Below are 12,497 nucleotides of genomic sequence, written 5' to 3' on the forward strand. Positions count from 1 at the left end.
AGGAAACTCAAAACACCAAGAAACACCCATAGCCATCAGGGAAATGCAAACCAAAACTTACTTTGAGAATTCATGTTACATTTCAGAATGGCTAAGATCGATAAAACAAGTGACAACTCATGCTGGAGAGGATGTGGAGCAAAACTCATCCATTGCAGGTGGGACTGCAAATTTGTACAGTCACTATAGAAATCATGGTAGCAGTTCCTAAGATAAGAATCAATCTACCTCAAGATACATCTATACTACTCTTGGGAATATACACAATGATTGTTTTATCTTACTCTAAAGACACTTGTTAAACAAGAAACTTGTTTCTTGCTGCTGTATTTATAAGAGCCAGAAATTTGAAACAACCTAGATGCTGGAAATGAGTATGGCTGTTTCTTAAAAAATTGGGAATCAATCTCCTGCAAGACCCAGTAATACCACTCTAAGGCATATATCCAAAGGATGCTAAATCATACCACAAGGACACTTGCTCAAAAATGTTCATGGCAGCATAATTTGTAATAACAGAATCCGGAAACAGCCTAGATGCCCCTCAACCAAAGAATGGATAAAGAAAATGTGATATATATATATATATATATATATATATATATATATATATATATGAGAGAGAGAGAGAGAGAGAGAGAGAGAGAGAGTATTACTCAGCTGTAATAAACAAGGATATCATGAAATTTGCTGCCAAATGGATGGAACCGGAGGTAGGGGACATCTTGAGTGTGGTAACCCAGACTCAGAAAGATAAACACAGGGTATGTATACATTCAAAAGTGAATATTAGATGTAAAGCAAAGGATAATAAAACTATAATCCATAGCTACAGGAAGCTAGGTAACAAGGAGGACACATGTAAGAGGGACACATGGATTACTCTGGGAAGGGAAATCAGATGAGATCTCCTGGGTAAACTAGGGACAGTAAAGGGGAGGGGAGATGAGAATATGAGGGAATGGAATGGTCAAGTTGGGGAGGGACAGAGTGGGAGAGCAATGAAAGAGACATCTTCATAATGGAAGCCATTATGAGGTAAGGGAGAAACCTGGTGCTAGGCAAATTCCCAGGAATCCACAAGGATAACTCCAGCTAAGACTCCTAGCAGTGGTGGAGAGGATGTATGAACTGGTATTTCCCTGTAATAAGATTTGGTGAATACCACAACTGTCATCATAGAGCCTTCATCCAGTAATTGATGGAACCAGATGCAGAGATCCACAACCAAGCACCGGGCCATGCTCTTGGAATCTAGTCAAAGAGAGGGAGGAGGGTATATGAGTAAGGATGGTCAAGGGGAAATCTACAGACAGCTGAACCAAGCTCATGATAATTCATGAAGTCAAGACTGAAAACTGTGGAGCCTCCCAGGGCCCAACAATGTCATCTGAATATGGGAGGAAGTTAGACTATCTGAGGGGCCCCTGACAATAGGATCTATCCCTGGTGTATGAACTAGCTTGTTGAAGCCCATTCCGTATGGTGGGATGCCATGTTCAGCCTTAATACAGAGTAGAGGGGCTTGCTAGACTTTGTTGACTCCTCATGGAAGCCCTTACACCTTTGGGAGGAGTGAATGGGGGGGTGGGCTGGGAAGAGGTGGCAGACAGGATAAAGGGTGGGAGGGAGAACTGTGGTTAGAATGTAAAATGAAATTAAAAATAAATAAATTCTATGGGTGAGGAAATTGGATAATATCAAGTTAACCCAGTGATCAAAACCATGAAACATTTTGAAACTCATTTGCTCCATTTGAAATCAAAGTAAATTGAAATAAAGACTTCTTGTAGAACAACAACAACAACAAAATGGATAAAGAAAATGTGGTACAATTACACATGAAATGTTCTCAGCCATTAAAAAATAAATCATGAAACTCACAGGAAATAGATAAACTAAAAAGAAATAAATCATCCTGAGTGAGGTAACCCATACTCAGAAAGAAAAATATGGTATGCACTCCCTTATATGTGCATATTAGCTGTTAAGTAAATGATATCCAAGCTACAATCTGTGAAAGCACAGAGGGTAGCTATAGAGGGAACATATGTCAACAGGGAACATAGGAATAATGTGTCTTGTTAAGTAATGGGAATAGAATAGATAAAAATGGATGGATGGGGGTGCTGGAATGGGAAGATCAAGTAGGGAGGGAAAGAGAGAAGGGATTGAGGGAGAGAAAACAGGGGGAAGTAGGTAAAGTTAATGGGAATTTGAATGGTAGTTTGAACAAAAGAAAAAAGTAGAAACTTCCTAAAATATATAAGAAGGCCCTCTAGCCTAGACACATGAGGGAGGGCCTAGGCGTTGCTCCAAATGATGTGACAGACTTTGAAGACTCCCCATGGAAGGCCTCACCCTCCCTGGAGAGCAGAAAGGGGATGGGATGGGGGTTGGGGGAACAAAGGAGGAATGGAGAGTGCAGGAACTGGGACTGACATGTAAAACAATCTTGTTTCTAATTTAAATATAAAATTATCAGAAAAAAAAACCAACAACAAAAGAGAGAGAGAAGGCAATCTAAACGAAATCACCAAATAATGGGGAGACAAAGTGTTAACTGGACATCTGTTGTCACCAAATGAAGTTTCCAGCACCAGGATTGGGTTATATCTAATTGAATTGTTGACTAAAGAAGGTCCCATGGGAACTTCCAACCAAACCATGCTTTTGCCAAGACAGGTTCCTCTATATGAAGTAACATCAAGGCCGCTTTGCTAAAGACAACACCAACACAGATCATTGAACATAAGAAGTATAGCTGGTACCTACATAAAGCTGTGACCCACATTTTCCAGTGTCTTTGGTACAGGAAGGTATTTTGAAGGCTACCAAAAGAGTAGCATAAACACAAAGCCAGTCACAAAACCAATATCTGATTTGACTTAAGGCCCATTCCATGAGATGGAACCCATACTAACACTACTTGGGTTACCAAGAACCTGAGACTAGATAGCCCAGGGACATAGGGTAAGACCAAATACTGCTAATCTAAAATAAATAAAACAAAAAGAAACCCCAACCAAACAAAAAACTAACAATAAAGCAAAACAACAAAAAACTGCCACATAGAGATATATTGAGTTCTAATGAAATCTGCTATACTCATAGAACAGTGCCCCATTCAGCCATCATCAGAGAAGCTTGCTCATGCAGCAGATGGGAACAAATATAGAGACAAATATAAAGGGTTTCTCCATGTTGCCCTGTCTGTCCTAGAACGTGCTCTGTAGATAAGGCCAGCCTTGATCTCAGAAATCTGCCTGACTCTGCCTCCTGGTATCAAAGGCATGCACTACCACTGCCCAGCAAGAATCTATGTTTTTATTTTTTAAATTCCATTTTATATTTCACAGTTCTCCCTCCCACCCTTCCTCCTGTCCCCATCTCCCTCCCGAGACCACCCCCTGTCCACTCCTCCCAAAGGGTATCTAAGCTGAAAGAGTATCTCTCCACAGGGAATGGGCTCCCAAAGCATATTTGTGCACTAGGGATAAATACCGGAATCCACTGCCAGAGGCCCTATAGGCTACCCTGGCCTCCCAACTCACACCCACGTTCAGGGGGCCTGGTTCGGACCTATGCTGGTTCCAGAGAAGAAGAAGAAAGAAGAAAGAAGAAGAAGAAAGGAAGAAGGAAGGAAGGAAAAAGGAAGGAAGAAGGAAGGAAGGAAGAAGGAAGGAAGGAAGGAAGAAGAAGGAAGAAGGAGGAAGGAGGAAGGAGAAAGGAGGAAGGAAGAAGGAAGAAGAAGAAAGATAAATTCAACAAAGCCCAGAGTCAGAAGCAAGCTTAAATGCTGATTGCTTTAGTTCCCATACTTTAGATTATATAGCCTATTTTGTTGTTCTGGGAAAGAAGGTAGACTTTTCTTTCTAATTTTTACTCCAAACTAAGTAATGTTCCTCCTCACTCATGAGCCTTTCTCCTTTCTCTCAGAGGAAGATTTAAGGCATGTGTTTTACTTTAGACGTGAAAAGGTGCTCAATTGAATCAATACATTTTTTTCCAACGGGAAAACCATAACACCATTGACAAATGACACCATCCTGCCAATATTTTCCTTGGCTAATTTGACTACTCAAAGCATAATAGAGACAACTAATCATGAATTCCCCATAAGTTTCAAAGCTTTCCAGAAGTCATAAGAGTCAGAGGTTTTTTTTTTGTTTTGTTTTTTGTTTTTCTTCCTGAAAACCCCAAAGAATGCCAAGAGGTTGAACTCTGGACTCAGTCCCATAGCCAAGGTACATTTTCAGGTTTGTTGGGTGTTTATGCCTGTCCTAGGAATGCTAAAGAAATAAATGGGAAGCAAAATTTTTCTCACAGTTCAGCTCATAACATCATGATTTCCCAAACCACCTTACATAATAACATAGCTTTCATAATCTTTTGTAAATTTAACAGTTTTGAAATCACTATATTTTATATGCAAAGTACACATGTTACATTTATTCTTTAAGAAAATATATAAACATACAAATATATAAATAGTGTGGTATTCCACGTCACACACACAAAAACAATGTCAACTTTGTGCTCATTAAAGGATTTTCTAGGTCTTCAGCTCTGGTCACTCAGAAGATAGTCATGAGACAAGTAAAACCTTCAAAGGGAGCTCCAACTTTTCAGTGAAGACAATATCACTACAGCACATTAAGGGAAAGCATACTGTGCTATGAGAAGAGAGAATACACAGCTACTTTAAACTGGGTTGTCATGACAATACTGAAGAGATGAATAGTAAAGCCTGAATTGATTTCTAAGTAGATATGTGAACAAAATGATGCTAAGGAATAGATCCCCAGATATTCAGTCCAGTCAGAATCAACCACTGGGAAGGGGTTAATTAACAATTTACTGAGTTTATGATAAATGTAAAGAAATAGATTGGAATTAACAGTAGCTAGCACATACCCTCACCCTTTAGTCCAGTCCTATCCCACTGAGAATGGTGAGAAGACTAGTCAATAGCTATCCAAGTACCGAGACACAATGTGTTTCTCTAACAGGCATATCAATGAGATCTGCTTACTAGTAGTGCTGCCTGGAGAGCAAATTCAGAACCATCTCTGGCCCTGTTCCTCAGAGACTAGGGTAGATGTCTGGATCATAGCTATAGAGAACAAAAGACATAAATTCCTTCTATCCAATCTCTCCCAATCTCCAAAGCATTCAAGATTCTCTTTAACAAGAAAGGTATTATTGATTTGTAATATTGTCCCAACAGTTATACTACAGGATTATAGAGTCAAGCTGGGCTGGGAATAGATCACAGTGGTAGAGCACTTGCTCACTATCCTCAGCATCACAAAAGGGAGAGAAACTCAAGGAGTTTAGTCCCAGAGAGAGAGAGAGATATCTATACTTCTTCCCAAGCAGCAACTTTGTCCTTCCAGAGACCCATGCCCAGAAGAGCCCAGCTGGACACACAAAACAGGTGAGCCCAGAATGAAGTCAACTTCAGGACTCCCAATGTTATACTACCATGGACCAGTGTTGTTTTTCCAAAGTCACTATAAAAATGACATAATAGCACATCTCTGGTAAAGCATCTTGTCCAAGCACTGAGGTCTCTGACTAATAAAATCACACTGATCCATGCTATGCTACCAGTGCCAGAAAACTATTTTACAAGTTCACAAATGAAGGAAAGGCTTTAAATAATGCTAAAGATAACTATTTTGTGGTATTTTAAATTACTTTTTTTAAAAAAAATATTAAGATGTGATCCTAACATTTATATAGAATTTAAAGTACACTTATATTTTAAGCATAAGCACAATCTTTTTTTTTAAGATAAGGAATGGAAGCTGTAGACTTGGTAGATCAATGTCAGGTTCAACACCAATAATGCTTTCTTTATCTTCTCCACTTTCTTAGGAAATCTGAAATAGCTACAACTTCATTGTTATCTACATGTGCAGGACTGGGCAATCATACCCTCATACTCCTTATACAAGATACTCCCATTTGCCTCAACCAGAAGAATGCTCATAGGGAGAAACTTATAAGGGACACAGGAAGGCTGAGGTACACTGTGATTCACCAATTCATTCACGAGGCTCTGAATAATGGCATGGTTGGGTGAATTGAGACCATAGGGTAGCACACGACTGCAGAATCCTCTACAGTAATTTGGAGTGTAGAGACGGGGAGCAATGATCCAGTGATCCCAGCCCAGTTGATGGAAGCTGACCTTGTAAGGGTGGAGGGAACACTGGTTATTTATAGACCCATCATGTTCCTTAGAGTGACAAGGGACATCAGATGCAATACTGCATGCTTGCCGGGCACTCCGCATGAGAACAGAAGATTCCCTATCAGTTAACTCCTCTTGGCCTTGTGTAAGAATTTTAGTCTGTACACCCCTGTCAGTGTCATTGAAATAGAGCAGCAAGAAGGCGACATCCAAGGATGAGATACCATGCCACTGGAACTCAAGAACCTCACTGCCTTTTTGCTGCTGACACATGAAGCGGAGGCGAAGGACCCTCCGGCCCTTGCGATTCCAGAGCCTCTGCTGAATACAGTGTGTAATATCCACTTCTGTCCAAGCTTTAGACACTGGAGATGACTTTGAGGAAGGTGCTTCTGAAGAAGGAAAGTGGTTGGGCAGGCATTTTGGGACCCAAGGTTCCACGTGGCAGGAGAGATGGTAATGAACTAGATGAAGTTGATGGCGGTAAACCACAGTGGCTCTGATTAGTTGGTATGCTACCTGGTTTGATGTTAGAGGAAAGTCCAGGATCTGTACATGCCGGGGACCTGCACAAATGTGAAAGAACAGGATCCACTGTTAATGTCTTATCTTCCACCTGGACATCCTTATAAAACCACTGAATGTAAACTGATAGTTGAAAATAGCCCTGAAATTAATTCAAGATATAATTCATTCTATCATTTATTGAGCATTTACTAGTACATACAAAGATCCTTTAATTTACAACATTCTTATTTAATAGTTATTATCACTGTTTTGTAGATAATGGCATGAGGCTTATAGAAGCCATCAAAGGACACCTGAGCAAAGGTCCTGGATCCTCTACCCTGAACTGAAAAAGAAGCATGCATGCAGCCAGCACCTGCTAAGTTGAAGATCTGAACCCAAGTCTACTGATATTAAGCATAAATCCATCTTATTTTTGGACTATTTGTTAGTATTAGCGTATCTGTACTGGCCTGTCCTTGAGGTTCTGACAAAATACAACTTCAGCTGCAGCCACTGAGAGTATGCACCTGTGCATATTCACTATGTTCCTCTTTAAAAGGGCCTTGCCCACCTCCCATCCCTCTCTTTCTCTGCCCCTGTCTGTCTCTTTCTCTCCCCCTGTCTGTCTCTTTCTCTCCCCCTCTGTCTTTTTCTCTCTCCCTCTCTCTGTCTTTCTCTCCACCTCTCTCTGTCTTTCTCTCCCCCTCTGTTTCTGGCCCTCTTTCTGCCTCTCCCCCACTGCTCCTATCCCCAGAGGACTGTCTTCCCCTCTCCTTTCCCCTTTTTATGGTCCTTTTCCCTTATACAAAACTATTCTGCTTGAACTCTGTCCCATGGCATCTTTCTCTATAGACCCACTTTTCTTTTCTTTTTTATTTATTTATTTTATATAACCAAGTCCATTTAAATGAAAACAAACATTTACAGACAATATTTGGGAATTTGGGCGCTGTTCTTTCCAAACTACTTCCTGCTGGTAAGGGGCGCTGTCATTGGGGATTCGAAGAAGATTCAGAAATCCTGGCTGTAGTCTGTAAGGCTGCTTTGTCCAGCTTTTCTTAAATTACAATGTTGACAGTGAAAACTCAAATATAGAAGTATTTTGTATGTATGTGTTGAAGACGAATTATACTATTAGTTGACTATTAAAGGTGACCAATTAAGAAAGCTATCAAAACACACATATATGAAGAAAGGATTCCCATGTCACATCACTATACAGATGTAGTTTTTTGGGTGGTGAATCTAATATTGGGTGCTATGGCTGCTATGAAGAACCTATCAGTACACTGAGTGCTTAACCATCTTTGTTTCTCTGCCTTCCACCAACTTCAAGAACTGTTTCTGAATGTTTTCATCCAGTTCAGTCTCTCCTGTTCCTTCTGGTTTACCCCATTCATTTCACAACCATGCCTCTGGATATTGTTTAGGTAAGAAACTTGATTACATGAATAGTCTTATTGGAAAACAAAACAAAACAAACAAACAAACAAACAAAAAAAAACCCTGCCAGGTGGTGGCCCACACCTTTAATCCCAGCACTTGGGAAGCAGAGGCAGATGGATCTCTGAGTTTTAGACCAGCCTGGTTTACAGAGGGAATTCCAGGACAACCAAGCCTACAAAGAGAAACACTATCTCAAAAAAACAAAAACAAAAACAAAATAAAGTGAAATGAAAAAGTAATAAAAAACAAAACAAAACAAAACCCTGCCCAAACTGCATGCAACCTAGGTTTAAAAGCTCTAAATCCAAATCATAGTGCTGACACCCTGTGGCCAAACCATGATCAGAATATATTGTTAAAAACAAATTTCTATTTCCAAAAGTAAATCAATAGTGGAAGCTTCTGTCTAAAGAGCTCTGAACTTCTCCTTTTCCTGGTGCAGGTTAAGAGTATACTAGAAAACAGCCAGCGGGTAAGGCCTTCTGTTGTGTTGGAATATCTTAGTGTGTTCATGTATTATTCACCTAACCTTCCTTTTCCACTGAAGGTGCAAGCCTAAAATTCTCCAAGGGGACAGTCACTTTCAACAAACAAGCCCTTTAATATCTTGGTGTTCAAAATATTTTCACAGGTTCCCTTTCTAGCTCATACCTAACACACCCTCAGGTTTGCAGTAGCCTTGGTTCTAGGGAAGAAGACCCAAGCTACCCTGGTACTTGTTTCCTCAAGTTGTCCCACATTCTCCTCTCACATTTTTTTCCAAGAGGCCCACCCATACACCTGCCCCACCCTACAAAGGAATCCCACCCAAACCTCTAGTGGGCTGTCTGCTGAGGAACTGCCCTTTCCTTTCAGACCTTGACATCACATGTTTCCTGAAGCAGGGTGGGGCTGCTGAGAACCTGAGCCAGGAAGGGTCTGTGAAGACTTTTCAAGGGAAGGGATGACTCATACATCCTGTGTGACTGAACTTCTGGATCCTTGTATAGGCCCTAGATGCCAGTTGTCCCACAGTCAGCCCAGGATCCCTGCAGTCCGAGGCATCCATTCCATCACCCTTGACTTGTTCAGCTTTCTGCCACACTTATTAATGAACACAGATCCTTTCTCAAGGCCTGCAAGTCCTTGCCTCTAAAAAGTCTCAGTTCCTGCCATTTCCCACAAGACTCAGCCCCACTATTCTTTCCCTTCTTCAAGTGGGATATGCTTGTCTGTGCCCTTTAAGCATTTACAAATTTCTTCTGCCTAAATCAGGTTTTCCCCAGTTTCATCAGTTATAGCTTGTTATAGACCTCAGCTCAAATATCACTTCTTCAAAGCTATCTCCTCCACACACCCCTACAGAAAGAGGTGGTTTTACTACTCACTACTGCAAGGCATTTAACTTGCCACAAGTTGCAATTATTTAACAGTTTGCTAATTTATCTCCCCCCATAAGAACATGTGTTCTATGAGAGCAAGTGCTATATTTGTCTTAATCACATCTGTATGCATAGCAGTCAGCAGTGAAATACCATTTGCTGAATTAATCTCCACCACCACACCATTTTTCTTCCCTAAATGGTGCACCTCATTGTCTACATGCAAACTCTCTTTACTTCCTTCTCAAATAGTGTCTCTTCTTTGAGGCTTCCTAATGTCCCTGCTTCCCTCATTCTGAGCAGTGAGTCATTCTTCAAAGTACTCATAATATCATTATGTGATTGTCTATCCATTATTCAATACTAGGAAGTCCTAGAGGCTAGGGAAGCAACACACACACACACACACACACACACCTAAACACAGCAACTTGTGCACAATAAAAATCTACTACTGAGGGTTCATCATGGTATGGTAATTAAGATTATAGACAATGAGGTTTCAGAGCCTGTTTGACATCTGGCTCTATCCATTACTAGCTGTGTGACATTAGAGTTTCAGTTTGATCACCTATAAGTGACTATACCATCACCTCCTCTCATAGTATTAAGTAATACTCTCATAGCATTTGCAAAGTAATTTTTGCAGTGCCTGATACACAATAAGCTCATAGGAAAATATCAGTTATTTTACTTGGATCTTTGAAAGAGTGTGAATCCTGTCCATTGGTATCTTAGAGAGTAATGTAAACCCCATCCTGATTTCATAGTTCCTAGGAACTCATTGAAGTTGATGGCTACCTTTACTTCAGGAGACTAGGAACAGTATCCAATTCAAATACTCAAACAGAATAGAGCATAATGTGGACAAATAAATACACTTGATCCCATGGTACCAAAGTCCCAAAAAGGTAATGTGAACCAAGTAATAAAAGTGCTTGGTGTAAGGATATCTGTATAGTGCATTTAAAATCAGATGGTCTAGGGTTTCAATCTCATCTCTGCCAGCCAGTGTCTGGGGGACATTTGTAAGTTACTTAACATCTCTATGCCTTATTTTTTCTTATCTTTAAAAAAATTATGCTCATTGCCCCATGACAACAAATGGAATTGGCTGTCTTTAGAATTAAATATAGTAACAGTGAGGTCACTGGGTCATGCATGTTGACTTTCAGATGATAGCTTGTTTCTGTCTGTCTGAGGCCACACAAGTTTTCCTAGCTCATTATCTTATAGTCTGCCTTCAAAGAGCAACCAACCACATAAATAGCCCTCCCAAAAGAATGCAGCTGGGTATTTAATTAGTTTAAGAAGTATGACAACTTACAAAATACAGGGGTTCATACTCTATTTATCTGTCCTATGGCCCAGGAAGGTTGTTCAGTAGGAACCAAGGCAATTTTTTCTCTTATAGCTCAAGTGGGAAATAGGCTTGGAAACAGCTTTGCATAAGCTTCCAACCCTTTGAAAGCCAAACTTGACCAAATCTGCTCACTAATCAATGGCAACACACCAAGCCTCCTTTCTGTCTATACATTTCCCCTATTCTGTTCTCTGAAGGATTGTAGGGCCACAAGAACTCACCTCTGAGAGGCCTTGCTGCATTGGCTGAGGGCTTTACCAGCCTCACCATTTTAGCTCCAATCGTGCGGTTCTCCCTAGGATGCCCATGCAGGTCAGCGGAACGCTGGTATAACTTTAGCATATACCTCAGGGGATATCCTTGGGGCCGTGGCTTTATGTCCTTGCCAGGGGCTTCTTTTGCAAGATCCAGATTCAAGGGCAATGTTGGGTCGTCGGCAGGGAGGGTAATGGAGGGCCATCCTGCCTTTACCATTTGAACCCTGTGTTCCATAAAAATCACCATTCCCCAAAGAATAATTCTAAGAATTGTGAGAAGGGCCATCTTGAAAAGCTTGGTGCTTGTCAACAGATTCCTACTCAAGTCCAAAGGACATCACTCTGACCTCTTCCACATCCTGGTTTAACAAACACCAAAGACAGGGCAGGAAATCAAAAGAAAAGCCGGCTGGCAGACCCTCTCTTGCTTCCTGTGGGAGAATCCTCTGGGCCAAAGCAAGTCTCCTGACTAGGCTTCTTGGCACAAAAACAAACAAACAGCAAGTGGGACAAGGCAGCATGCCCTACCCACTCTCCATTGGTGGGAACCACACAGAACTTCTCAGACAGGCTAAAGGAACCTACGAGGAGAGGCTCATTCCAAGAACCTGGATTGCACCCAATCTAATAGGTTAAAAGGAAACAGCCTTAGCCCCGTGCTACCACAGATTTAAAGGCAATCCCTCAATCAGGCCTTAAAGAGACAGAGGCCTCCTATTCCCATCGAACTTCTATACCTGTTAGTGAAGCATCTCACAGAAATATTTGCCACTGGCTTGTGCTGAAATGAACTACCTAGGATGATTAGTGGTCAGGGTGTAAATAAATAAATAAATAGGTGATAAAACAAAACAAGAAAAAAAGAATGTATTCTCCTGGATCCAGTCAAACACAAACTCTCTGTGGGTAAGGTCTCAGTAGGTGCTTCAAGAGGTCCCTACAAACACTAGAGTGTGAAAACCATTGTGTGAGTGTGGCTACTTGAGCTTCAAGAAGAGTTCTTGGCAGTGGTTTGCAATCCTGGTTGTACGTTGGAGTCAGCTGGTCAGAGCCTACTGGCCTGAGTATCATTCCTGGGGATTCTTCTCTTTTGGGTCTGGAATGTTACCAGCCCACGAGGAGGTTTTCAGCTCACAGGTGATTGTAATATAGAGTTAAGTTTGAGAACACCAACTTGGAATTTGTTGGTTTACCATGGTAAGTGGTGAGTAGGTTTCTTCTGAGAACCCCAAGGTAATGGAAGGTGAATTTGGGGGAGCTTGTCTCACCTAGATTCCTAATGGGAGGCAACAAGGCTGGGCCACTTGGTTTAAGCTTCCCTGAGTAACAGTTCTGTTGAAAGATGGTAGGTTATAGAC

The 12,497-nt window shown here is 41.0% G+C and overlaps 1 protein-coding gene across 1 annotated transcript; it reads right to left on the minus strand.

Moving 5' to 3' along the window:
- Window positions 1–5,642: 5,642 nt before the first annotated feature.
- On the minus strand, window positions 5,643–11,725 carry Bmp15 (bone morphogenetic protein 15). Its single transcript, XM_051178540.1, has 2 exons — window positions 11,104–11,725; window positions 5,643–6,768 (listed from the first exon to the last, which is right to left on the minus strand). Exons 1-2 carry the CDS (start codon window positions 11,423–11,425, stop codon window positions 5,912–5,914), a joined length of 1,179 nt encoding a protein of 392 aa, XP_051034497.1. The 5' UTR covers window positions 11,426–11,725; the 3' UTR covers window positions 5,643–5,911.
- Between the last annotated feature and the right edge of the window lie 772 nt (window positions 11,726–12,497).

This window comes from Phodopus roborovskii, unplaced genomic scaffold (assembly GCF_943737965.1).
Source record: "Phodopus roborovskii unplaced genomic scaffold, PHOROB, whole genome shotgun sequence".
Classification (NCBI taxonomy): domain Eukaryota; kingdom Metazoa; phylum Chordata; class Mammalia; order Rodentia; family Cricetidae; genus Phodopus; species Phodopus roborovskii.

Bases quoted from the DNA above. Each gene is read 5' to 3' on its own strand.
- Bmp15 (XM_051178540.1), bottom strand. From the start codon at position 11,425: ATGGCCCTTCTCACAATTCTTAGAATTATTCTTTGGGGAATGGTGATT. The intron at 6,769-11,103 runs GTGAGTTCTTGT...ACATTTGTGCAG, and splicing joins TGCAGCAAGGCCTCTCAGAG to GTCCCCGGCATGTACAGATC.